Source organism: Humulus lupulus, chromosome 9 (genome assembly GCF_963169125.1).
Source record: "Humulus lupulus chromosome 9, drHumLupu1.1, whole genome shotgun sequence".
NCBI lineage: Eukaryota > Viridiplantae > Streptophyta > Magnoliopsida > Rosales > Cannabaceae > Humulus > Humulus lupulus.
This window is the reverse complement of record NC_084801.1, coordinates 184,371,808-184,397,900: the sequence shown is the minus strand read 5'-3', so window position 1 is coordinate 184,397,900 and position 26,093 is coordinate 184,371,808. Positions and strand designations below refer to the sequence as shown.

The following is a 26,093-nucleotide window of genomic DNA, read 5'->3' as shown; positions in this document are numbered from 1 at the left end:
TTCCAAGCTTTATATCTCTTCTAAATAATAAGTAGGTAGATAAGAGAAATTATTGTTTTTAACTTTTTTTCGTCAACTTTAATGGAATATTTTATTACTTAACGAAATATAAATTAGTTTTAGTTTAAAATGCATAATAAAATAAAATGAATTAATGCACAAGGATAATATGTTTATGCTATTCTTTTACTTAGATAAAACTAAGTAAATTTGTAATTTGTATCTAGTAGTATATAAAAGCTTGTGCACTGTTTTACTCTCTAAATTTTCCATATTTTTTTACGGATAAGAATATATATCAACAATCTTTGGACTTTACGAATTTACACTAAATCCACTAAATTTTCATTAAATTTTTCTTTGGAAGCATCAACATCAGCAAGATATGATCTTGAAAAATTCGATTGGTCAGGGGATTTAAGGAGAAAATGATGGTTGTTCTAATCTACCAAAAGCTTGATGTTGCTTTGGAGAGGAAACATAGGTGGGGAAACAATGAAGATTGAAGAGTTAGAGGTTACAATGAAGCAAACTCAATCGGCTACCTTCCTTTTAATCTATGAAGATAATATGTTAATTATGAGAATTGACATGAATAAGATTAACAAGTTGAAGAAGGTTATAAGTGTAGAATTCTGTAAAATAAAAATGAAGTAGCAGATTGTTTTTGGGCAAAGTTAGTACTTGGAATCAGTTATTACAAAGTTTAATGTGACAGACACAAAAGATGTGAATGTGCCTTTAGGAGGTGATTTCAACTTCACCACAGTAAAAAAGTGAAGCTGAGAAGAAAAATATGTCAAAGATTCCTTATGCTAAAAGCCATTGGGAGTGCCATGTATGCTATGGTTAGGCTGATTCAATTCATGTCAAATATAGGGAAGGAACATTGGAAGGGACTCAAATGGCGGCCATCTCCAACCACAACACCATATTTGCCGTTGCACCGTCACCAAATATGATAAAATTTCAGCATCTTATTTTTTCCTATTCCAACCACAACACAAAAAGTTACACCAAAAAATATATTCTTCATTATTATATTATTATTCTATTTCATAATTGAATACTTTTTATTATTATATTATTTTACTAAAACCATCACAATTATTAAATAATATATATATAAGATTATTAAAAAAAAAAACATTTGCCTTAGCTACAGTACCCCAGTATATATGCTGGGGTACTGTAGCAATTCAGCATATATGCAATGATCTTTGCCGTGAGTTGGAGGAGTAAAAAACAGCAAATATGATCTTTGTTGTGGTATATGGCGTTGGTTGGAGATGGCCTAAGGCCATCTCCAACCCATAACGCCATATATGGTGTTGCACCAACACCAAAACTAAAGAATTTTAGTACCATATTTTTTTTCATTCCAACCACAACACCAAAAAATATATTCTTTATTATTAGATACTAATGTAAAAAGCAAAATAGTACTGCCTTTTGTTTTTGCCATTGCTACAGTACCCCACCATATTTAGTAGGGTACTGTAGCTTGACAGTATAATAGTGTGATAAATGGACTTGGGTTGGGTTGGGTTGGGTTTGATTTTATGCCTTTTTAACACTATATTTGTTGTTTTGCAGTCCGATTGGAGCTGCCCTAAGGTACGTAAAGGCTACTCTAATATATGGTCTGATTTTTCACAAAGCTAGGAAACAAAGTCACTCTTAAAGAATTTGTTGGTGCTAATTATGCATCCAACAAAGATACCAGAAAATCACTCACCTTCTAAATGATTGTTGCATCACATGGAAATCACAATTGCAACCTTGCTCTTTCAACCACAGAGGCATTTAAAGAAGTTGTTAGGCTGAAGAGTGTGCTCAGTGAAATCAGAGTTTTTGTAATATCCAACATTTTCAAAATACATTTATTTATTATAAATCAGAGTTTTAATACATAAAATGTACAAGTTTACAAATTTAAGAAATAGTAATGGAAAAATAGTGTTTAAAATATGATTTTATGTTTTTAATGAGATTAAAGAGAGAGAAACTTGAGTAGTCAAGTATTGGACCCAAATGTCATATAGTTTTAATTGGGGATTTTTATAAAATTAAGAAAGTTTTGCTAAAGGGCTTATTTGAAAAGAATTTTAGTATTTTGGGTCCAAGTGTAATTTAAATAAATAAATAAATTAAAAAAAAAAAAAGGGCTTCAGCCTTTTAACCGAGTCTTTCTCTCTCTCTCCTCAGAAAATCTTTCTCTCTCTCTCTCTCTCTCTCTCGCGTGCGTGCGTCTGCCCGACCACCAAACGTCCACCGGCGGTCACCAATTATAGCCACGCGCCGGACCGTTGGATTCAGAGGCCTCCGAACTATCGATCACGCGAGAATCTAGAGCTCACTCGCCGATTAAACACCTCAACTAGTCAATTTAAGTTCAGTCACCCCGCGACTTCAAAGTTGCGATTCGGCCACCTCAGACATCCGTTTGCCGATCCGTCACCACCATCGTGTTCCTCATGTTGTAGGCTTCAAAACCCAATAACTTGTTCCTACATCTACCATAATTGGGTGGTGGGCCCACCACGAGCCACCGCGATCCACCGTAGACCGACGGTCGAAACTTAGTGTTCGAGGTTTTGAAGTACGTTTTGAGTCTCAGAAAATCATCGTTTGACTTGTTGTGGAACCCGATCATTGTGGTATAATTTCTTTGACCTATATATTATGATTTAATTGTGATTGATTAGAGTAATTGTTATTATGTGTATTTATAGTATATAACTATATATTATTGATATATGGAATATTTTTCTGTAATTATACTGGCTGTCTGAGATTATATATATTTCTGATACAGGTTTTGATTTTTGGGTTTGTCCATTTTATAGCCGTTGTGCTGCCAATTTTCTAGAAAATATTAGATATTAAATAAATTATAAAAATACATATTTAATTGATTTTATATTAATATGGAAATTATTATGATTAATTAATTTTAATTATTATTGTTATTATTTTGTTAAGTAAATCAGGAATATAGTTTCATATATATATATATATATGAAAAGTGTGATTTATAGTAAATCTATTATTTAACAATTATTCTTATATATTAATATTTTGTTAATATTTTAATATTAAAATAATATCAAATATTAGTTTCTTATAGATATTGATATTTGTAAGACCAGTGAAAAGTATATTTATTATATCACTGGAAGTGATATTATGACTAATTAATAATAATATAAATATTTATATTTATATTATTATCATTATATTGATTATTATAATTTTATGTTAAAAATATGATTTCTTTTATAAAATGACTATTTGAATATATATACATTCATATATGTATTGTTATTGATGTATTTTGTTATTATTATTGAAATAAGTTTATTTATAGATGATAATTATTATTGTTGTTGTTGTTGTTATTATTATTATTATTATTATCATGAGAGTACATTATTAAATGAGCAATGTTTTATATGAAGAGTTATTTGTATTACGTTGATAATAATTATTATTATCATTCATATAGTTTATGGTATTGTTAATATACACTATCAATAGTGTATATTTACGATTTTGATAGAATTTATTAAATGATGTGCCTTGAATAGGATTTGATTGATTGACTCTTGCTGAGCAATTTTAAAATAAGCTAAGGACCAAAGGTAAGTAAATCTCACCTTTTGTGCTTAAGTGTAAGATGCATGACTACATTGATTGTGTACATCTGATGAGTTAAGTATTGTATGATGATGATGCATATGATAAGTATGTGAAGAATGGTTATATAAATATCATGATAGTGTTGTGTGATATGAAATTGATGAATTTCGTGATATGTGAAAGATGTCTTACTTGATTATGATTGATATGAATTATGTGCAAGTATGTGTTCTTATGTTGATGAATATGTGGATTACTTTTATGTTCATGATTTTGTTATATGTTATGATATATGAAGCGTTTAAGTTTTTAGGCTGGAAACCTTAGACCTGAGCCATAGCTCTACGTTAAGGTATAACAACGCCACCAACCCAAAGCTTCATGTATTATGACTAAAGATGTTTTGAGTTATATGAGATGTGATACAATGCCTTGATTGAATACCATCAAACATGAATCATGAACATGAACATTGGCATTTCAGCATCAGCATGTATGCATGGCATTTACAGTTATGTGATACATTATTATGTGATATAAGACCATGCATAAGAATATGAGAAAAGTTATGAAATGCCTTGAAAAGTCTTATGTAAAGCTAAACATTTTAATGACACAAGGCTTAAGCAAAGTGATAATAAGATGTTAAAAAGGGTGCCACTGTTTCGATGAAGCAATTAAGTAAGTACAATGAAGAAGACGGAGGTCTATAAGACTTATAGTGGCTGCCCACTAGTGTGGGCTAGGTCAGAGTTGACCATTCAGATATGTTTGCCATGTTTCCGTCTTTCTCCTCCATATGTGTAATAAGTATGGCAGCTATGGCAACGATGAAATGAGTGTTATGATGAGCCTAGCTGCGATGATGGCTAGCCGGAGGAGAACCCATGGGATTCTATATGATATGTGTAACAAGCCCTGCAGGCATTGGCCGAATCAAACAGTGTGCACAAGTGATATTGGGCCCATAAAAATGTGAAACTAAAAGAAAGAGCATAAAAATAAAGTTTGAAAGTGCATGAGCAATAAATGAAATGCATAAGTATATAAGTCAGCATATTAGTATGTGTGCACTACAAACTCACGACATTCATGTGTATGTGTATGCATGAGATTTGCTTACTGAGCGTTAGCTCATTATGTTATTTTCCAACATTTTTCCAGGTGTGGCTTTAGCTGTTGAGCAACTTGTGGAGCACGGACTCAGTAGCAATGCAATAATGGTTTAGAGTTTTCATATGGCTGCCTTAAATTTAAAGTATTCATACGTGTAATAATTTCTACTAATAAGTTTATATAAAAGTTTTAAATTTTTCTGTATTTCTTCGTATCATTTTATTTAATTCTTTTGGTCAAGTGCCTAACATACTCGTAAACTCTAGAATAACGAGTATGTGGCGAACGTACCCTACCTTAGGGACGTTACAGTTTTGAAGAACAAAGTTGTTGTCTTTTCGGATAGTCAATCATCCATACACTTGTGCAAAAACCCTGTGTATCAGGAAAGTTCCAAGCATATAGATGTGAGACTTTTTTGAATTAGAAACAATAGACGATGGAGTAATCGAGCTTGAAAAGGTGCCGAGTGAGGAAAATCCTATTGATGTAGGTACTAAAGTTTTAACACATTAAGTTTCAACAATGCTTGGAACTCATGAATGTTGGAGTTGGATGATTTAGGTGAGTGCCCTCCATGTTGTGTTCCTAGTTAGTTTTTTGAGAATTAAAGTGGAATATGTGGATCATAAAATTAACTCAGTCCTAAAAGTTTACATTGATTAGCTTCAATTCCTTTGCTCATTTCCTTTATGTGAGAGTTTTTAGAGAGCATTTTTGGGAAATACGGAGAATTTGTAAGGGTTGTGAGATTGAGAGATTAACTCTTGACATAGTTTTCTTGACTAGTTTTGGAGATAGTTTTGTTGCTAAGATTGTAGAGTTTCTTGGAGATACTTTTGTACATATTTTTTTAAACTTGCTACTAGTGTGTAACACATTGATTTGAGATAGTGCAACCTCATGAAGGAAGACTAGATGTAGATCAAATTTCTTTGGCCGAATCAGTATAAAAAAAATCTCTCGTGTTATTCGTTCTTTTCTCAATTTAAATATTGTTCTTGCTTCTTGTTAGTTTGCTTAGATTGGTTTCTTGTATATTTCGAGTTTGTAGTATTTGTTTACAACACCACTATACTAAAATATTATTGAACTTATATTTGAATTTTTTTTAATCATTGGCACTCAATTTATTTAAAAAAATTCTATATATAATTTTAAGTAAAATATTTTTATTATTATTATGGTGGTACCTTATATTCTTGACAATGATCATTAAGTATCCTATAATTTAAAAATTAATATAAAATGATGCAATATATTCTCGATAATAGTCATTGGATATCCCGTAATTTAAAAATTAGCATAAAATGATACATTTTATTCATGAAAATATACGCATGTGGTACCTTATCAATTTTGTGTACCATTTTATTTCAATTTTACAAATTGAGGAGATAACCATTTAGAGTGAGATGACCTTGAGATCTAAATCCTTGAAGTTTTTAATGGAAACGTTTCAATAAAAAAAAGTACATTCAATGAAAGTATGTAAGCTGTGGCTTATTTCTTCAAGCCACTTATTTTGATCCAGTAAAAAGGAAAATACAACACAAATTCTTAACCTGCTAAATAGAGTTGCTATCAAATATATATATAGATATAGATATATACCCAATAGTCACAGTTAATAATGCATATATTGTCATCCATGTACTGTAAACTGCTCATATCAAATCACTATTACAATATTTGGAGCCCCCAAATAGTCGGGAATAAATTTGTAAAAGCAATGCATTATACCTATCCTGTTATGGAATGGTGACACTTCTGGGTTGGGGTGACCACCATTTTTATGGTATTTATACCTGTGTCCCAAAAGTTAGGATATGCTTCTCATTTCCAATAACTTCCATGCGAACACTAGCTATTCACAGATATCTTTAGAGAGCAAAAAAATGAGCTTGACTTGGGTTATATTATATCAAAAAAGAAGAAAAAAACTGAAAGACTGGACTTGTTAAGAGTGATAACACGACCCCACCATTGCCTAACAACATGAAGCTCATTCCATACTCGTGCAACTTTCTTTGATTACGTCAGATAATACTCTGTCATGTTATCAACAAGATAATCATATGGTGCACCAAGCCCATAACCAAATGTCCCATTAGTTGACGGCACTCTGTTAGTCGTCGAGTAAACATTTCCAACACCAACCTTTGCAGTGAGTTTTGATCTTCCCTTGACAGATCGCTTGCTCTCGGGGGAGGGGAACTCAGCAGAAAGTCTTCCCATCTGCTTCTGCAAATCAGCAACCGAATCATTTGTTAATTTCGCTTTGGCGTTTTTTTTCCCATCAGCCAGTTTCAGTTCCAACCTATACAGTGCGCATGCGTCGCATTTGTTGATCTCGTATTCGTAAAGGTGCCACTCAATATGATTCAAGGGTTGTGGATCCATGTAGTAAGATCTCTTCAGCCCTCCAAATTCATTCATTACTTGCTTCCTCGACTCATGCCAACCACGTCCACTGTAATCCGGTAGAGATCTTTGCTTTCTGTTACCACTTTCAAACGCTCTACGAGGCTTGTCAAAGAAGAGCCATTCCCTAATTGTTTCACCTTCCAAAACCGAAAGATCAAAGAGTTCTGCAATATATGACACAATATACATGTCAAATAGATACCGAAAAACCAAATTTTATAGCATATCTACTTCAAAAATTAAAGAATTCAACTTCAACAACGTGAATGAAATCAAAATGAACCTACCAGGTGCATTCCATGGAGATTTTGCAGTTGCAGCCCCTTCACACTCTGGTATACCTACATCTTTTCCCTGTGCCTTTGCACTAAGAGCAGCGAAAAGCAGTCCATCCTTCAGCCCGATTCCTCCAGGTCGAAGAACGGGAGCCATGCCAGGTGGTCCTTCATTCAATGCCAGAGCAGCATGAAAGCTGCTGCAATAGTCCTGACACCAATCCAGCCCCTGAGCAGGCCTTGGACAATCCCAAAGAGCACATTTTGGGCCCAAGAAAGCAGAAGGTGGAGGACATATACTTGGTAGATAGCTAGAGATATGTGGCAATGCATCTTCCCCAGAAACACAGGTTCCGGTAAAATCAGTGTAGAAGTTGTGGCCAAATTCTTGATGCAACTCAAACTGATGATAATCTAAATGAGTAGCTCCTTCCAAATTGTTAACTGAAACATTGCAAACTCTTGAGGTGGAGTTTTTGCAATCAACCAAGGGGAAGCTATGTTCCTGTTGCACCTGATTCATTCCAAACCCCTGAAACATTAGTTACAGCCGCCAATAAGTGCCAATTTTAATTGCATCACTGATGATGCAACATGAAATTGCTGATACTGTAGATTGTGAACACATATAAAGCATAAAGGCATTCTTGTCCAGGATAAATAAAAGTTCCATTATAAAAACAAACAAACAAACCAAATTGAAAAATGATTCATAATATAAAGTTCCACAAGACCATTGGTACCCCTGCAAGGGGCCCCCAGTCACAAAAGGAAGATAATATCTGCATCCTCTAGTTTTTATGATGAAATCATTAAAATTTAAATCTAATATGTAGGCCATAACCCATGGTGGCAATGATTCTTTACCCTACCAAACCCAAAGTAGAAAGGATCTTTTGGGTACAAATGAGGCCAAGAAGGCTCAATTGATATTTGATTCTCGAAGATCATCAATGTAACTATTATGTTTCCATATTTCTGTAGGAATCAAATAGGCCAAAGAGCAGGGGAGTATCAACAACAAACTGTAACCTCTTCATAGAATCATATTATAATATACATTTGAATGGGATATCATGATAAAATGAAATAACATAACCAGTAACCAAAATGATGCTCCTCCTATAAACTCCAAAAACATTTAGAACCAACAAAATAAAAAGAATAAATCCACCTCATGAAAGACCACAGTCTCTCCAACTTGAAAGGTCTGATCAGTAGGCTCAGGTTTTGGGGCAGCTAATGGACTAGTGGCATCATCTTCCTCCTCACACAGCTGCAACAGCCGACAGATGTCCGAGGAGAACGAACCAGGATTACCACCCTGCAATCATCCATTCATAAATATCAAAAATCACAACCAAATACTCCACATCATAGCAAAACTCTCTTATACATATCTTAAGCACAAGTTATTAGCACATATCACATACATTGATGTACAAACTTATTTACACATGGAGTTCAAGATATGCACTCAAAATGGCAAAAAACATTTTTATATGATGCTAACTTGCTGCAAAGAAGAAGCTGGGGAGGGCTCGTTGAGCTCAGCTTTCCATTCACGGAGCATCTGATTGACCTGTTCTTCAAGGACCGCCATATCAATTGTACGGCTCTCCTTCCTCGCAAATTGCAGGTCCATGAACACAGCCTGCAAGTCATCGACCCGGTTTTTCGCTTTGTCCTTAAAAAGCTTGTGCGTTACAGACTTGCATTTGCTCTTCGAACCCTTATCCATCATAAACCTCACCCTATTATTTCAGCTCAAAACCCTACACAATTAGCAAAACCAAACCAAACCCATCTCAGATTATCGAATATACAAATACCCATTTAACTGTTTTCAAAACACAACTTAAATTTCACCCCCAAAACTCAACCAAACTTAACAATCAAGCAAAACCCAGAACTAAGTCAGAGCATCACTAAAATCACAGAAAAACTTTCAAGCCAACATAGTTATAAAAAAAAAAAAAAATTTAAAATCACAGAAATGAAAAACATCCCTGAAAATAAGAGCTCAAAACCTCAAATGACGATCTTAAACTTAAACGGCAACGTAAACAAGAAAACAAATTTATACAAAAGAAAGTGAGAAATGAGTGATTACCCAAGCCGAAATCGGGATCGAGAAATCCAAGTGTGGAAGCGATAAGAGTTGTGAAGAGAGATTTGGGCACTAAATTGAACGAAAAAGAGCAAGAAAGAAAGTAAAATATATATTCGATCGAAAAGGAGAGATGCTTACCCTCAAAAGGTATTTGTTTGATGCTCCAATTTTTCCAATTCCTAAAAAAGTGTTTTTTTTTTTTGAGGGAAATTAAGAGTGTGAATGCCACGTGGACGCGCCAAATAGATGAAGGGGAAGACCAAAAAAAAAAAAAAAAAAACAAAGCATGGTGTGGGAATTAATTTGGGTGGATTTTGTCTTTGAGAATATACTCATATTTACTATATTAGCCCTCACATTTTGAAGCCACACTACTCATGAAATTATTGTTTACTCATTTTGTTAAAGGGTACTTTGATAAATATTGCAATTCTAAACTAGTGCATGCCATGATTAATTTCAAGGGTTTTAGATAAGATTTTACAAATTCACTTGTAATGAGAGTGGGAGCATAAGCATAAGGTCTTTTTGGGTTTTTGTTGTGGCCCCGGCCGCATGTCTGGCTTTCGACATGAAAATTTATGAGGCAACCTCTTCCTCAACGATCGATTGTATTTCAATGGTGGTCTTGGCGGTTTCGACTTAGGTGTGACAAATTTAGAGATTTAAGGTACTATTATTCTTTTTTTTTTCGACAGTGATGTTAATGGTGGTGGTATTTTTGATGGGGCTTAGGGTGGGCTTCTAAACGACCCTTATAGTAGATTTCTTTTACTAGAATATTTGGAGGTTCAGATAACAATTTTTGTGATAGTGCGACGAAGACCTTGGTGGCACTCGGTTTCATTCAATGGCTACAATGGACATTTATGAGGCAACCTCCTCTTCGACGGTCAGGGCCGACCTAATTTTTTTTGGGGCCTTAAGCAAAATTTTAAAATGAGGTATTTGATGAAGAAGAAAAAAAATTATATTTTTAATATTAATATATCATCCAAATTTAAATAAAATTTTTACACCCACCTAATAAAATCAAATATTCTAAATAAAAATAATACAAATTTATTATTCAAAGTTGTAGATGAATTATCTAATAAGCAAATTTTCTTCTCAAACTTTTTTACAACGAACATTCTCTAAAAGCCATAGAACCTAACAATAATGTCAATTAGAACAAAATGATTAAAAAATAATGCATGTGAGAGAATTTCACTTTTAGAGAATAAGAGATATAAAATAGTGTATTATGAAAAAAAAAATAACTTTAGAATATATATATATATATATATTGTTATTACATTGAAAATTAAAAATAAAATAAATTAAAGTCAAAAGAAGTTAATCAATACCTATTTTTTCTCACTAAACCTTATAACTCATGACTCACCACTTTAAAGTTTAAAAAATATTTTTTTTAAAAAAAACTTTAAGAGTTAACTGTGTATAATAAATATCTTAAATTTTGAAATATATTTAATATATGTATATGATGGTATAAAAAAAATGGGTCTCCTATATTTTAGGCCTTAGGCAGCTGCCTCACTGGCCTTAAAGTGAGATCGGCTCTGTCGACGGTGATTGTATTTCAATGGTGGTCTTCGCAGTTTCGGCTTGGGTGTGACAAATTTAGAGAATTAAGGTCCTATTATTCTTTTCGTTTCGACAGTGGTGGTCTTCTTGATAGGGCTCAGGGTGGGCTTCTCATCGACCCTTACAGTATACTTTTTTACTAGAATATTTGGAGGATCAGATAACAATTTTTGCGATAGTGCGACGAAAGCCTTGGTGGCACTCGATTTCATTCAATGCCTACAATGGCGGTGTGAGTATCCCACCTTATTTTGGATGCCATTCCTACTTTTGAGTTTTGATTTGTTTTTGTTGTTTCAAGTTTATTAGTAATATTATTGTTTTGGATTGAATTTGCATTTGATAGTTTTCTATGTCAGAATTTGGTAGTAAATACTTCAAGTGTGTTTCTTTTGGAAATTTATTTGTGTTTCTCTTTGAATGAAAGTTTAGTGTTTATTCAAAAATAAATTAAAATGAGTTTAAATTTTAAATGGCATCAATTTTAATCAAATAAAAATAATGTTATATATAAAATATACAAATAAGATAGTCGAATGCATACCATTTTTTAAGAAGTTTTATATCATAATAAATTTAGATCAATGACAGAAACTAAAGTAATCATTGATATATACTTTAAAATTTTAACAAGTTTATGGCGAAGTAAAAATTTATGTCTATTGAATATGTTTTTATAAAAAAAATATTCTAGCATATAATTAAATTTTGATGTCATAATTATAAATAGATGAAAAACGTATCTAGTATCACTCTATTATCACGATTTACATTTTAGATGGCTTTCTATGATCTTGAAAAATCAAATTATTATAATTTGCTAAATTAACAAAGTGATTAGTTTTTTATTTTATTTTATTTTATTGAAAATTCGAAAACAAATTTTGGTGGTCTATAAGGAGGTCGATTTATGTGAGTTGATAGTCAACTACATTTTGTCATATTCATCGTCTTTTTTCCAAAAGGTAATCATAAATTTGATGATGAGATAGTGGAATTTTGAGTAATACTTCTTTTGATTCTTTCTTTACCTTAGAAAAATTACAAAATCAAATTGTAACGGCAGTTCTTACCGGACTGCAAAATAATAAATATAGTGTTAAAAATATACAAAATCAAATCTAACTTAATTTTATTTATCCCATCATTATGCTGTCAAGCTTTAGTACCCCACCAAATATAGTAGGGTACTGTAGCAACGACAAAAACAAAAAGTAGTACTATTTGCTTTTTATATTAGTATTTAATAAATATATATGTATATTATTTTATATATAAGATAAAATAATATAATAATAAAGAATATACTTTTTGGTGTAATTTTTAGTATTGTGGTTGGAATGGAAAAAAAAATATGGTGCTAAGATTCCTTAGTTTTAGTGTTAGTGCAACATATATGGTGTTATGGGTTGGAGATGACCTAAAAGGTGAAAACAACAGTGAACAAGATGATTGATGACTGAATATGTGAGAAGTAAATAAATTGGTATGGAAAAGTAAAAGTGGTATTTTTCTATACAAGTGAAAATTGTTGTGTAACAATTCTCATTTTGTGGAGAAATGGATAGATAGATGAGCAAGGCAAGAAAGGTATAAAGAACACTTCCCACTAACATCTACCATATTCCCCAACTTTGATGCCACTTTAAGTTGGAAGAGAATTAAAAGTGGTGGTAGTGTATGGGGTTGAAGATTAGGAGCATCTTATGACTTCAATTTTAGCTATGAAAGTGTGGTTTTAATTTGATTCTGACCAACATATCTCTTATGTTTATTATTGAAAAGTACTTAACATGCACATACTAGTGGACAATCACCACCATGGGTGTTTAGGGTTTTTTTTTTTTTTTTTAATTTCTCTTAAGCCTAATGTTTAGTTGCACTATTAAAACTGCTAGGCATCCACTTTCTATTAGCATATTGTCAAGTAAGAGTTGTTATCATTAGGGCTTATGTGTTCATTATTTTATTTTAATTGTTAAAAAAATATGCACTAAAAATATAATAGTGCCAATCAAAGTGAGAAAATAGTGTTGGATGGAGTGATTAGGCATGTATTGTATTGTTATCTTACAAAGTTTGTTGTTTTTTTTTTTATTTTGGGTTTATATCTTTTTGAACTCTGTATTTTGTTTTATTATTTATTTTTTATCATTATTAGGGTTTATATATTTTTGGACCATGTGTTTTGACAAATTACTTTTTGGACTTTGTATTTTGTAAAATGATTCAAATATACCCTTAAACCTGATTTTGATCAAAACTTTTTGAGCTAAAATCACAAATAATCCACCAAACTAACACTTTAGAACAAAAACACAATCATTCTGCTTAAAAACTGTATTGTTCTATTCAAATTTTTATTCTTCAAAATCGGTTTTATGGGTCTATTTGAATTATTTTACAAAATAAATAATCCAAATAATAATTTGTCAAAATACAGGTCCAAAAAGGTATAAACCCTTATTATTATTTGAAAAATTGTGGCGAAAATCATTAAGATGTTGTACTTAAGTTACTAAATAATTTTTTTTGCAGCGAAAATCACTTTCGTTAAATCTAACACACTACTTATTGACTTTCACCATACTAAATTGGTGTAAAATGTAACTTTTGTCACCAAAAAAACTAATTAATGACTCAAGTGCAACATTTCATACGATTTACTGACTTTGCCGCTAAAATACTTACTTAATGACTTAAGTGCAATATTTTTAGACAACTTAATTTCGCTGCAAATTTTTAGATTATTTTTATGGGTCTTTTGTCTTGCAAAATTTTAAAAACTTCCAAATTTTAAAGAATTAATGGTCAAGCAAGCTCAATACCATGCCAAAAGAAATGTCATGGCCTCAATTGGGTCCTTTCACTAAAGGGAGAGGGTAAGAGGGATTAAAAATGATACTTTACATACTTTCATATTATCTCTTATAATAACAAAGTGTTTTCTTTGAGTTCTCTGCCATTTGTTGAGTAATAGTACCACATATCACAGATGGAGACTTCACATAACATCCTTTAATTGAGTCAAAAGTCTTCCATTTTTTAAGTATATCTTACTTAGCTCGAAAGGAATGGAAGTGGAGCATCATAGCATGGTACAACAAAATTCTCTTGTTATTAAATAATAGATTATTATTTAATGAAATTATCATCCAATCAAGTAGAGAGAATCACTCCCATTTTGATTTGCCAAATCCACTCAGCAACACCACTCGACAATAATTAGAAACATAAACAACCCCACGTGGTCAGAATAGCAAGGAAACAACTTGGTTGAAAAAAATTGGGACTTTTATGCATTTAGATTAAAATCCATATCAATATGATCATTGGAAATAATCCAATTTCAAAGTCCACCAACCAAGTCTCCAAAAAGAAGCTTTTGTCACATGTAACTAACTAACACCATAGAAGAAGCCCTTGAGAAAGAGTGAAATGTGTGTGGGGGCAGAAGAGTGTTGTTTTGTTCCCAAAAAAAAGGTGTTGAATATTGAAAGTAGATTATGACTGGCTAAGGGCGACCACTACTACTTACAACACTTTTGCTAATTTTGCCTGCTTTATTTTTTATTTTCCACCTGTCCAAACAGAGCCTTAATCTTGACAATATACATTTAAATGTGAAAAGAAGCAGTAACACAGGGGACTCTGTGGTCAAAAGAATGGTGGGAAAAAATTCCCTCGCTTGGAGGAAGTTTTAAAATTGAGAAAGAACTGTGTAAAATTATCTCTAATTTGCTTCATACATGTTGTCAGTAGATCAGGCTGGTTTTGTTGAATTTCCAGCTTCTGCAGTAGCATGCTTGAAATGGAAAACACCACCGAGTCCTCGTCCTTTCGAAAGTTGTTCGAGTTCTTCAAGTTTGCGCCTAAGACTTTCCACTTCTCTTAACAAATCATCATCTCTTTGCTTCATTGCCTAAACAAAATGTACAGGCGATGCATGTCAGGCACAGCACAGAATTTTGTATTGCTCTATATGAACATGAAGCATATGCATGCTCTTACACAAAGCTTGGCTTGTGGTGCATAGTCTTATTGATCAGTGTTTTATTTGCTTTTCACGGCCTAATAATAAGTCATAATTTGCTTTTCCCACAAATTATGTAGAATAAATGAATAACATATCTTCACTTTACCAAACATGTTCAGCACAAAAAAAAAAAAGTTTTGTTTGCCCTGATCATATCTTACTGTCTTTAACAGTGAGTCAATGACTAGAACATGTCATTTTAAAAGGAGGAAAAATAGTCTTACTTCATATCTAAAACTTCCAATCTTACACCTATGCTTCTTAAAGGTAAATATACAAAATATGAAAAGTAATAAATAGCAGGGGCTCTAAGAATGAATCTGTCTTAAACACATTGTTATTTGATCATCAAATAATATTCATTCAAAACTCAGTTACCGCATTTTAGCTCTTCTTAAAGGAATACATAGGTTTAACAAGCAACACAAACTCTTATTGTTTGGCCAAATTGTAGGAAACAGCTTGAGAACAAATTAGGGAGGAAAAATAGATGCATTTCTCTGTAAATGTATTGGTACTGCTAGTTGGAAATGTATTGGCCGAATCGTCAACCTATCACTTTGTGGGATTATATGGAAGAAAAATTAGACGTTCAGCCTCATGTGACGATCCTAAAAATTTGATTGCTAGTCTCACACTTAGCATACACATTTCCGGTAAAATTTCATGCCCAAGTTGGTAACCTTCTCTTCGTCCTAAAGATTGGATATGCTCTATGTGGTTTGCCTTCTCTAGTGATTGTTGAACTAGTGTTTAGGTGATGGAATTATACATCCACAAAGATGTTTCGAAACATCATGTGTTCCCATTATTTCTTCCACAAAGAAAGCGGAACGGTTTCTATACCATACCTCTTCATTACAAAAATTCCAACTAGCCGGAGATGAGTTTTTTGAACCCAGAGAAACAGTGCATAACCCATATTATCAAATCATGATTTTAAGTTATTATTTTAATCAATAATGATATTCTATAATTATTCTTAGGTTTTATCTTATTCGTCTATTTGTAACTAGGCTTAATCATTCTCATTGTTTGTCATATTGTTTCTGAAATTATAAATCATTGAGATTTATCTCTTTGTTTTTCCTCTCTAATTCTTCATCCTTTCTGATTTTTATCTACCAATTCCTCTATTTCTATCTATATGCTTCATCTATAGGATTATCTTCTTTTTTTCTCTTCATTCTACATCACAAAGCCAATGTCTAATATAAATAAGTATAAACAGCCATATTAATATTACCTCCAATTCTTGCTTCCGTATTTCCTCCTTCCTGGCTTCTGATCTAGCACTTCTTTGCACTTCAAAGATCAGAGCAATTCCTGCCACCTACCAAGTGGAAATTTGCACATGTAAATAACAAAATAAATAAACAAACTCTAGATACTTGTACACATTTATACACAAGTATTCTGATGTGAAAACCTGTTCAGTAAGTAAAATATCAGAGTCCTGAAAGTGGAACCTATCTACATTTCAGCTTAGGAGAGTTCTATGAGTGGAATTATCTACATTTCAGCTAAGAGTCTATAACTATCCATGAGAGTTCTTCAAATAAAGTAGCTAGGAGATGAATCCTACCGTAAAAACAAAGACTTCCCCAATAAGGTCTACAGCAGCCTGTACAGCCTTCTCCTCATTCAGTGGACGAATTTCAACATCAGTTGCATGACCATAGATGCGTCTTTGCATTTGTGTGGTGATTTGATGGTTTTTCTGTTTCAAAATTCGCATTAGAAATGCCATGTTAGTGTATTTGATGACAAGAATAAACACTTACAAATAATTGGCAAACAAGTCAATGGAACAAGAAAGACAAGCATAATATAATGATTATGAACTATTAGACAGATATACATGTGTTCATTATATTGATTGAAAAACGATAACCACAAATTTAACATTAAGCTAATGCAGTCCTGTTGTAGTCTAAATTCACCATCTTATATGCTCAAAATGAAATGACATGATGTGTTTCATTTGAATGAAAAATCTTTACACTATATAGCATTGATGGGATATACATAATCACTAAAACCAATTCCAATCTATAAATGGGATTTGGGAATCGAACAAACCGATGAACCAAGCAAAACCCAGAAGAGAAAATGGGATCAGAAAAGTAAATACCGAATTACCTGAGCCATATTGATGATTAACTGACGAAAACTTGGGTGCAGACCAGCTTGCTGCTTGATCCTGCTAGCGATGGGTTTACTCACAGTCTTCAAGATCAAAGTCCCGAGCTTCACAAGCGGGAATACCATACCTGTTGTTAAAAAAATGGATCTTGGAATGGGATTTTGTGATTTTGGTTAAGAAATTTTGGAGGAACAGAAGTAAAAATTTCTTCAAAAGGTCAAAATTGTACTTGCTATGGTTGGCTTTGACTATATTATATATAAATATAATATATGTATATGTAAGTGAGAGGGAGAATGGGTCTCTTTACTTGACGAAGAAGGCAGTAACGCAGCGAAGGTCTCTGACCGTGTTTGGATTTGGGTTTTGAGATAAAATAACAAGAAGAAAGCGTGGGGAAGGCGCAAGGTTGCCCAGAGACTCCTGGACCTCGCTGCCTTGTGTTGACTCTTTTCATTTTGGAAAATTCTAAGGAGAAGAGAACACCGTTTCTCCCATTTTACTTTTCAATCTGAACCGTCCATCATGTACAAGCATGCATGCCTACGATAAGAACAATAGGCTTACTCACACTAAAGTGGGAGTCAAAAACCTATTTTTCCCTCTCCTTAGTTTATTTCTTTCTATCTATTATTTATTTAAAAATATAAATTGTTTGATTTTTAGGGTATTTGCGGCAAAAATATTCAAGTTATACAAAATAAGGATATTTGCGGCAATAATGCCTATGTAGTTCATTTTATTGCACTTAAATGCTTATGTAAAATTTTTTGCGGCAATAATGCCTACTGTTACGATTTTAGAACAGCCGTTGGTCCCTAGGCCGTTAGGGGTATATTTGATACACGTGTCACGACCCGATTGGGTTAAATTATTAAAATTTAAAACAAAAACAATTAATGGTTATGGTTTTTAATTAAAAACAAAAAAAGAAAACTAACTGTGATTAATTAATATAACCAAAAAAACGTTTGTCTAAAACCAAGTTCTAAAACTAATCTAAAACAAAAAAAACTCAAAACTCCATACCCAGAAAAACAATGAAGATGAAGCTTTCCCCCCGACCACACCCAGACAATCCACCCCCGACAGTATAGCACGTGAACCCAGTAGAAGAAAACTTGTAATTCCTTCGAATTGGGGGTTAGGGCATCTTTTGCATCGGGTTAATGGAGAACGGAAAAAATTGCCATTGTCGACCACCAAGGCCAGTGGTAGAAAGAACAGCTTGGACAAACAAAAATTCTGAGCGAAGATTCAGAACATGCAACAAGTATCGGGTAAGATCTCCATTTGTTTTTGTAATCTGATTCATTGAATAAATGGTTATGGGTGTTCACTAGAAATTTTGTATGTTTTGGTCAACTCAGATTCATGGTGGGTGTAATTTCTTTGAATGGATAGACCCTCCAATGTGCCATCGAGCAAAGGTGGTCATCCCTGGACGACTAAGAAAAATTGGTGACCTTGAAACTGAAATCACATCCCTAAGTACGACAACTGACATTGGAAGTCATCGGCAATGCAGTGGTTCTTCAAATGGATTTGAGACACAATCTCACAACCTTCAAAATGTTGGAAGAGAAAGTTGTGCTGAAAGCAGGGGTAGAGTAAATGATGGAGGTCGAATGCAGTGTTACTACTTTTTGAATACTATGTATTTTGCTGTAATTCTATTGGTTGTGGTTATTTGGGCTACAAAATCAAAGTAGAAGTTGTTGGTATTGTTAGTTTATTTTTGGGTAATCTTCATGTGCAGTATTGACAGTGACAAAGCTATTGCACCCTAGGCATTGATTTGTAATGAATTTTGTTGTAAAATGAAACCCCAAATCAATGTAATCTATCTTGGTCTATTTTGAATTCAGTGTTCTAGTTTATGTATTTTGTGAAATAAATATGATCAACAACTAGTTACATTCATTACCATAAGAGATAGGTACAAAAATATAGGCCTAAAAAGCCAAATGTATATGATCTGCACATGACCAATATCATGGCCAGCATGACCCTGTCATGACTCAAAAAATAGACACCAAAATACATGACTCTAAAATGGTCAACATAACAGACACCAAAATACAAGATTCGACCACTAGTTCAAAATAAAATCAAAAGATGAAACTCCTTCCAGTCAGACAGTATCGGGTTGAGCATTGGTTGCACCACTAGTTCCTCCTTTAACATGTTGTTTCAGTCTTCTTTCCTTCCTTAAAAGTGTGGATTCAGTTGGGTTCTGCAGTGGTGGACGACCTCGCTTTTTGACCACACGATTCTAAAATAGGTTGAACAAACAAATATTTAGCTCCAAATTCACAAAACAATGATAAAGCAACTAATCAATGATAAAAATTATCTGGACTGAGAAGAAAGCATAAAGTTTATACCTCAACCACCTTAGCAGATTTGCATGTGTTCTCTCCTGTGGCCTGTTTTCAGACAATTGCTGCATGTTTTAACTTGTCCAGTTCTTCGAGCTTTCTTTAAAGCTGGTGGAGGTTCATCTGTCTCCCTTCTCCTAGCTTTCTTAGGTCTTCCAAGCAGTTTCGTCTCAGGTGGTGGATCAATTGGGTTGAGTCATGTCTGAGGCCACATATCTGGACTAGGCATAGGATGCACACTCTGTTCATATGCTTTTTGCAATGATTCTTTTTTATAGAATCCGTGGACACAATCAAAGACATTACCTCCCATGAACTAGATAGTAGCTAGTGCATGGCCACAAGGAAGCCCAGATAGTTGAAACCTCCTACATGTACAAGTTCTGAATTCCAAATCGACAACCAAGGCACTACCATTGCTGTATTGAACCTGAAACTGAAACTTGTCAGGCCTAGTAACCAGACAATGCTTTGCAACCTCTTTTTGCTTCTCAATTATCTTCAAAATTATCTTCCCCACAGGTTGAGTCATCTTCTCCAACTCAGCTTTTTGTTATAAAACCGAGACATCATCTGACTTCAATTCGTGTAATTCCTCCTCAGAACATATACCATCTGAGTCTCCATCATCAAGATTTTGAGTACAAAAATCTGAAACTAATCGCCACCACTTCCTAGTGTCAGACTGTGTACCCATCTCTATCTCAGCTTCAATATCTTGCTCAAACTCTTCCTCCTCCAATATGAAATCTTCATCACTTTGCTTTCCTTTCCCTTTTCTGTCACGCTGAACTTTGTCTTGGCTCTTCTCAGCTGTATTTTCCCTCACATCAGCTTGAACTTTGTCTTGGCTATCCTCAGATGTATTTTCCCTCACATCAGCTTGCTTTCCTTTCCTATTTCTGTCACCTTGAACTGGGTCTTGGTTCTCCTCAACTGTATCCTCCCTCACATCACCAATATCATCCTCTGAATCTGAAAGCACAACCACCTCTGGTATTTGGTCTTCCATATCACTTTCATCATCCATGTAGTCAAACTCTTCTTCATATTCCTCTTTATCAGGTTCATCAAAGGCAGCATCATGAAATTCCTCAGAATATTGATCAGCATCAAACTCTTCTTGTTCCCCATCAATGGTTGCATCAACAGGGATACCAACAACATCTATAAGGACATCACAATCATCTGGTAATTCCTCTATAATACATCTTTTCAGAGGAGGTAAAATGTTAGCAGGGACATGTTTAACAACTTCTGAATCTTCCTTCCAATCTAAAGGTAGAACTGTTTCAGGAAAAACAAGAAATATGTTAATCTTTGTAGCCCGATTCCTCTCAATATCCTCTACAATTCTTAGGATCTCCTTATCCCCTACCACCATGAAGCCCATATTAAGCACATTTCCTATTGGTTTGTACATAAAACCCACTGGAAGTTTATGTCCTAAGTTCAAGGTCATTCCATCCAATTCTATCCTAGTGTAGTAATCAATATCCACCCAATCAACATAATCAACTTTACCTCCCTCATATCTTCTATTGCCGAATGGAGTAAACCAGCTTCCCCCATGGTGTATTGCAATAGTGAAGATGTTAGTATGACCACCTGTCAATAGAAATAAAAAATGCAATGTCAACACTTCACACACACACAAACCGAAACACAATATAGTTCACACACTTGAAGAGCAACATAGTGTACCACACGATTGAACCATGGACCACAACAACAAAGATTCCTTTCAATAAACAAAGTATATATTTCAATGGACCCCACTCTGTCAATTGTATGCACATGCTTCCCAACAACATTTTTACCAAAATTTAATAATACCACCTACCATAAATCAACAATATTCTCACCCCCAAAAAATTTTAAAATCGACACCTGTCCCCGCCCAAACTGCTCTATATAGAGCATCATTATCATTCTCCCCAAAAAATAATTGCATGAAGACTTTGAGAAATGAAACCCAATCAACAGAAAAGAATTCACCGTAGTCGGGTGGTTGTTCCCCCGGTTGTCGAATGGTCGGCATTGTATTGCAATAGTGTCGTCATCGTCTCCTCCGGTTCCGGTTGTCGTCGTCTCTTCGATCGTGGGGGGAAAGATGATTTTTCTGGGTATGGAGTTTTGAGTTTTTTTTTGTTTTAGATTTTGGGTCTCTGTTTTAGACAATCGATTTTTCTTGTTAAATTAATTAATGAAGGTTAGTTTTTTTTTTTTCCAAATTAGAAACCTGAATAATAAATAGAGTTTTGTTTTTAAATTTTAATAATTTAACCCAATCGGGTCGTGACACGTGTATCAAATATACCCCTAACGGCCCAGGGACCAACGGCTGCTCTAAAATCGTAACGGTAGACATTATTGCCGCCAAAAATTTTACATAAGCATTTAAGTGCAATAAAATGAACTACATAGGCATTATTGCCGCAAATATCCCTACAAAATATTATACTTAAGTAGCTAAATTATTTTTTTGACGGCAAAATTACTTAAGTTTAACTTTTATTTGCTTCGTTAATACATGGTGTCACCATCTAACAATAAAGTGAACGGCAGGTACTATCGATACAACTAAAAGTTGATCTTTGATATTTTTGCTATAAAAAAAACAAACTTGAGCACTTAAGTGCAAATTCAGACAACTTAGGTACTTTCACCACAATTTTTTTTTAACTTTCATTATAAGCTTATAAATTCACCGTTATGCCCGTTATGATATCAATGACAAGCACTACCTTGTGATGGTGGGCGAAGGTTGCTCATCTAGACATGGAGCCTTTCTTATTGCTCACGACCTTGCCTTGTTGACCTGCCTAGTCATAGTTTTGCATATTGTGAGCCACTACTCGGGACCTAGTGAGTCTTTTGACTCATGCACATCAAGCAGTTTTGTTGGCCTAGCACGGACTACATGTATAAGTGGCACGAGCTACGCTTGTCCTACAACCTACAAAGACTGTTGTAGAGTATCATTTGTCTACTTTTAAAAGAGTTTTTATCACTAAGAACTCCCCCATGCATAACCACCATAGCATTCTGTATGGCACTGAGCTCCTCTTGAAATTGGGCATGTCTCTTGATACATTTTGCTCTTAACCATTATTTTGTTCTTGTCCCATGGCAGAATGTCATAAAGGAAGCAATATGGGAATGATGTTCTCATTATTTATCCTCTATGTTTCTTCTTCTTGGGGCATCTTTGCAGCGAAAAATTGATTTTCTTTTAGATCTTTAGAGTGAGAGTATTGTCCTTCTAGTGCCAAAAGTTTGACTCTAAAAAATGTCAATGACTGATTTCAAAATAAACGACAATAAAAAGAAACAAAGAACACCAAAAATTTTACACGGTTCGGCCCAAAAGAATGACCTATGTTGGTGAGTCTCTTTTATTTCTATAAGGCAAACAAGAATTATTGGAACTTGAGTCTGATGAGTTTTCTCGAAAGCATTTTTTTTCTCACAATTTGCATAACAATACTCAAACCATGTTATGTTTACAACCCTAATCTCTCATTTATTTATAGAACAATAGGTCATAATCGATCTCATATTTTGATGGGATATTTTCCATTGTTACATCTTGAATAACAATTAAAATACATTCGAATGTAAAAAAAAAGGAATAATATTTTAATTCAAACAAAATGTCACATAAAACCTAGGATGACTGAGTCCTCCTCCATACAATTGAACATTTTGTTATAAATATCCTTGAAATTGATCTAGGCTCAAAGACCTAATTATTTCATATATGTAGAGCTCTTAAACGACCAAGTGTCTATGTTGTAATACGAACACAACCACATTGTAGATCCAGTTCTCACTTATGGTATATTAGACAATTTTTGTTAGTCAATAACTAATAAAACAATGACAAAATAAACTCATGTATACGTAATGATACGTGAACTTAAAATATGTACTATAATATTGCATATAGTAATGTGTGAGTTTTTTTTAACCATTTCATTATGTGTAATGTTTTGGTGCATATTTTAAGTGTACATATCATTACTCATATTATATAAATTAAAATTTTGTAACAAAAACTAATAAAAATGTCATGTCTTTAAATACAATATGCAAACAATATTTTGGAAACGCAAAAGCTTCTATTGTCTAATATTGTAAGAAATATTTCCTTTAAAAAAAGTGTAAAAAAAATAATGTTGAAATGATTTTTTAATATGATACAGCCAATTCAATAATGGTCCTTCAATTTTTTTTTTTGTATAAAATAATTCTACTAGAAGAAAATTTCATTAAAAAAAATCCAAATTCTAAATACTAAGCCTCATCTGAAAATTCGAAAATATTAAAAATCATTTTAAATATAAAAGCTATTACATCTCTATCTTTTACTATTTTTTTTCTCACTTCATAATTGTGAATTTTTTTTGAACAATTAAAAGATGATTTTACATTTATAAAAAAAATATTATGAAAAAGATTTGTTAAAATTAGGTCCAAATCTTCTTAAATAATTACCCGAAAAGACAAACATAACTTCCAATTATCCATTCAATAAAGTCTACGTAGTTAAAATCAACGGTAAATGATAAAAATGCCAAGACTCCAACGGCCACGATCACGCTCTTTACAGTTATATATTTTTTTAATGCTAAAACAAAACAAAACCAGCCCTTTTCAAAAAAAAAAAAAAAACTCACTGCCATGTCATCGATCCGCAATCCACATTAATCCAGCGAAACGAATCCCAGCCGTCAATAGCTCGAAACGAATCAACGGTTTACGATCATCTTTTTCCTCGCGCCCTTTTCAAATACCTGTATATATTTTCCTCCAAAAACCATAAGCTTCCATCTCCAACCCAAATCGTATAATCTTCTGTAACCCTAGCTTTCAGCACTACTCAAATCTCCAATGGCTCGTACCAAGCAAACCGCTCGCAAGTCCACCGGAGGCAAGGCCCCGAGAAAGCAGCTGGCGACAAAGGCGGCAAGAAAGTCTGCTCCAGCCACCGGCGGAGTGAAGAAGCCTCACAGGTTCAGGCCCGGAACCGTGGCTCTCCGTGAGATCAGAAAGTACCAGAAGAGTACCGAGCTTCTCATCAGGAAGCTCCCATTCCAGCGCCTTGTTCGTGAAATCGCTCAAGATTTCAAAACCGATCTTCGGTTTCAGAGCACCGCTGTTGCCGCACTTCAGGAAGCTGCCGAGTCTTATTTGGTTGGTCTGTTTGAGGACACTAACCTTTGCGCCATTCACGCCAAGAGAGTCACCATCATGCCTAAGGATATTCAGCTTGCTAGGCGTATCAGGGGTGAACGGGCTTAGGCATTTTGGGTTGATTTGTATACAGGCTTGGTGTTCTTGTCCATGTACGATCTGATCAAGTATTGGAATGAGAAATTTAAGCATTTGATATTAGAAAGGGTTGTTTAGAAAGTTGTTAATGGCGTTGTTTGATTGTTCTGTGATTCATCTTGGCAAATCAATTTGGCAATGCTACTTCTAATCACTTACTTTTTCAATGTCTCATTCTTTAAATTTTATGTTAATTGTCTTTGGGTTGTAAGAACAATGTTTGGGACTATTTCAATTTTGGTTGTGAGCTGAGATTTGCCTTGGACATATTGCCATGTTTTAATGAAAAAAATAGTTTATTTTAGTAAAAGGATGTTTAGTATGAAGTAAGTTTTTTTGTAAGTAATGATAATCTTTAAGATTTACATCTAGAATTACACAAAAGTAGAAATGAGATTGTTGTATGCAAAATTTATCAATTTTTCTATTAGTTCTTAAAAAAATTTAATTTTTATTAATTACTAAGAACTAATAAAAAATATATTTTAAAATTTTTATAATTAAAGGGTCACAATATTGGTAATACTTAAAAAAATAGTTTTTTATTTAATTAATTAAAAATTTAAAAATTAAACATAAAATGTGTTTGGTAACTTTATTTTTATTTATTATTTTTTTAAATTTTAATTAAAATTTATTAAAATTTGAAAATAAAATTTTTTCACTTTCAATTTTTTTTTAAACAGTTTTTAATTTTTTTTTTATTCTTTTTTTCAAATCAACATCTTATATTGTTAAACAAAAAATAAAAATAAAAGTTATCAAACGTGTTTATTATTTTTTGTTTTTAAAAACAAAAAACAAAAATAGTTATTAAACATATTTTTATTTTTTAAAAATAAAGAAACAAAAATAAAATTATATTTTTATTTTTGTGTTTAAAAAATTCAAAAACAAAAATTTTACCAAATTGGCTCATAATTGTTGACAAATTTTAGAAGTTAAAATATTAATTATTTTATGTAAATTATAATATAGGGCGTAATAGGGGAGTATCAATATTTTAAGAGTAAATTTTAAAATTTTGTAT

The 26,093-nt window shown here is 33.1% G+C and overlaps 4 protein-coding genes across 6 annotated transcripts; 2 read left to right on the top strand and 2 right to left on the bottom strand.

The window, feature by feature from the left end:
* Positions 1 to 6,376: 6,376 nt before the first annotated feature.
* On the bottom strand, positions 6,377 to 9,736 carry LOC133801573 (transcription factor VOZ1). 3 transcript variants are annotated; one of them, XM_062239814.1, is made up of 5 exons: positions 9,712 to 9,736; positions 8,974 to 9,235; positions 8,635 to 8,784; positions 7,473 to 7,992; positions 6,377 to 7,349 (listed from the first exon to the last, which is right to left on the bottom strand). In XM_062239814.1, the coding sequence occupies exons 2-5, from the start codon at positions 9,202 to 9,204 to the stop codon at positions 6,793 to 6,795; spliced, it is 1,458 nt and encodes a 485-aa protein (XP_062095798.1). In that variant the 5' UTR covers positions 9,205 to 9,235; positions 9,712 to 9,736; the 3' UTR covers positions 6,377 to 6,792. The 3 variants fall into 3 exon arrangements, with proteins under 3 accessions (XP_062095798.1, XP_062095800.1, XP_062095799.1); XM_062239816.1 differs by having other exon boundaries at positions 7,473 to 7,974; XM_062239815.1 differs by having other exon boundaries at positions 9,574 to 9,713.
* Positions 9,737 to 14,439: 4,703 nt separating this feature from the next.
* LOC133801572 (OPA3-like protein) lies at positions 14,440 to 17,784 on the bottom strand. The gene is made up of 4 exons (XM_062239813.1): positions 17,342 to 17,784; positions 16,785 to 16,919; positions 16,446 to 16,532; positions 14,440 to 15,085 (listed from the first exon to the last, which is right to left on the bottom strand). The coding sequence occupies exons 1-4, from the start codon at positions 17,468 to 17,470 to the stop codon at positions 14,927 to 14,929; spliced, it is 510 nt and encodes a 169-aa protein (XP_062095797.1). The 5' UTR covers positions 17,471 to 17,784; the 3' UTR covers positions 14,440 to 14,926.
* Positions 17,785 to 18,514: 730 nt separating this feature from the next.
* Positions 18,515 to 19,110, top strand: LOC133800424 (uncharacterized). The gene is made up of 3 exons (XM_062238383.1): positions 18,515 to 18,625; positions 18,716 to 19,012; positions 19,105 to 19,110. Exons 1-3 carry the CDS (start codon positions 18,515 to 18,517, stop codon positions 19,108 to 19,110), a joined length of 414 nt encoding a protein of 137 aa, XP_062094367.1.
* A 5,438-nt stretch (positions 19,111 to 24,548) lies between these two features.
* Positions 24,549 to 25,230, top strand: LOC133801570 (histone H3.2-like). The gene has a single exon (XM_062239811.1). It carries the CDS (start codon positions 24,623 to 24,625, stop codon positions 25,031 to 25,033), a length of 411 nt encoding a protein of 136 aa, XP_062095795.1. The 5' UTR covers positions 24,549 to 24,622; the 3' UTR covers positions 25,034 to 25,230.
* Positions 25,231 to 26,093: the final 863 nt, after the last annotated feature.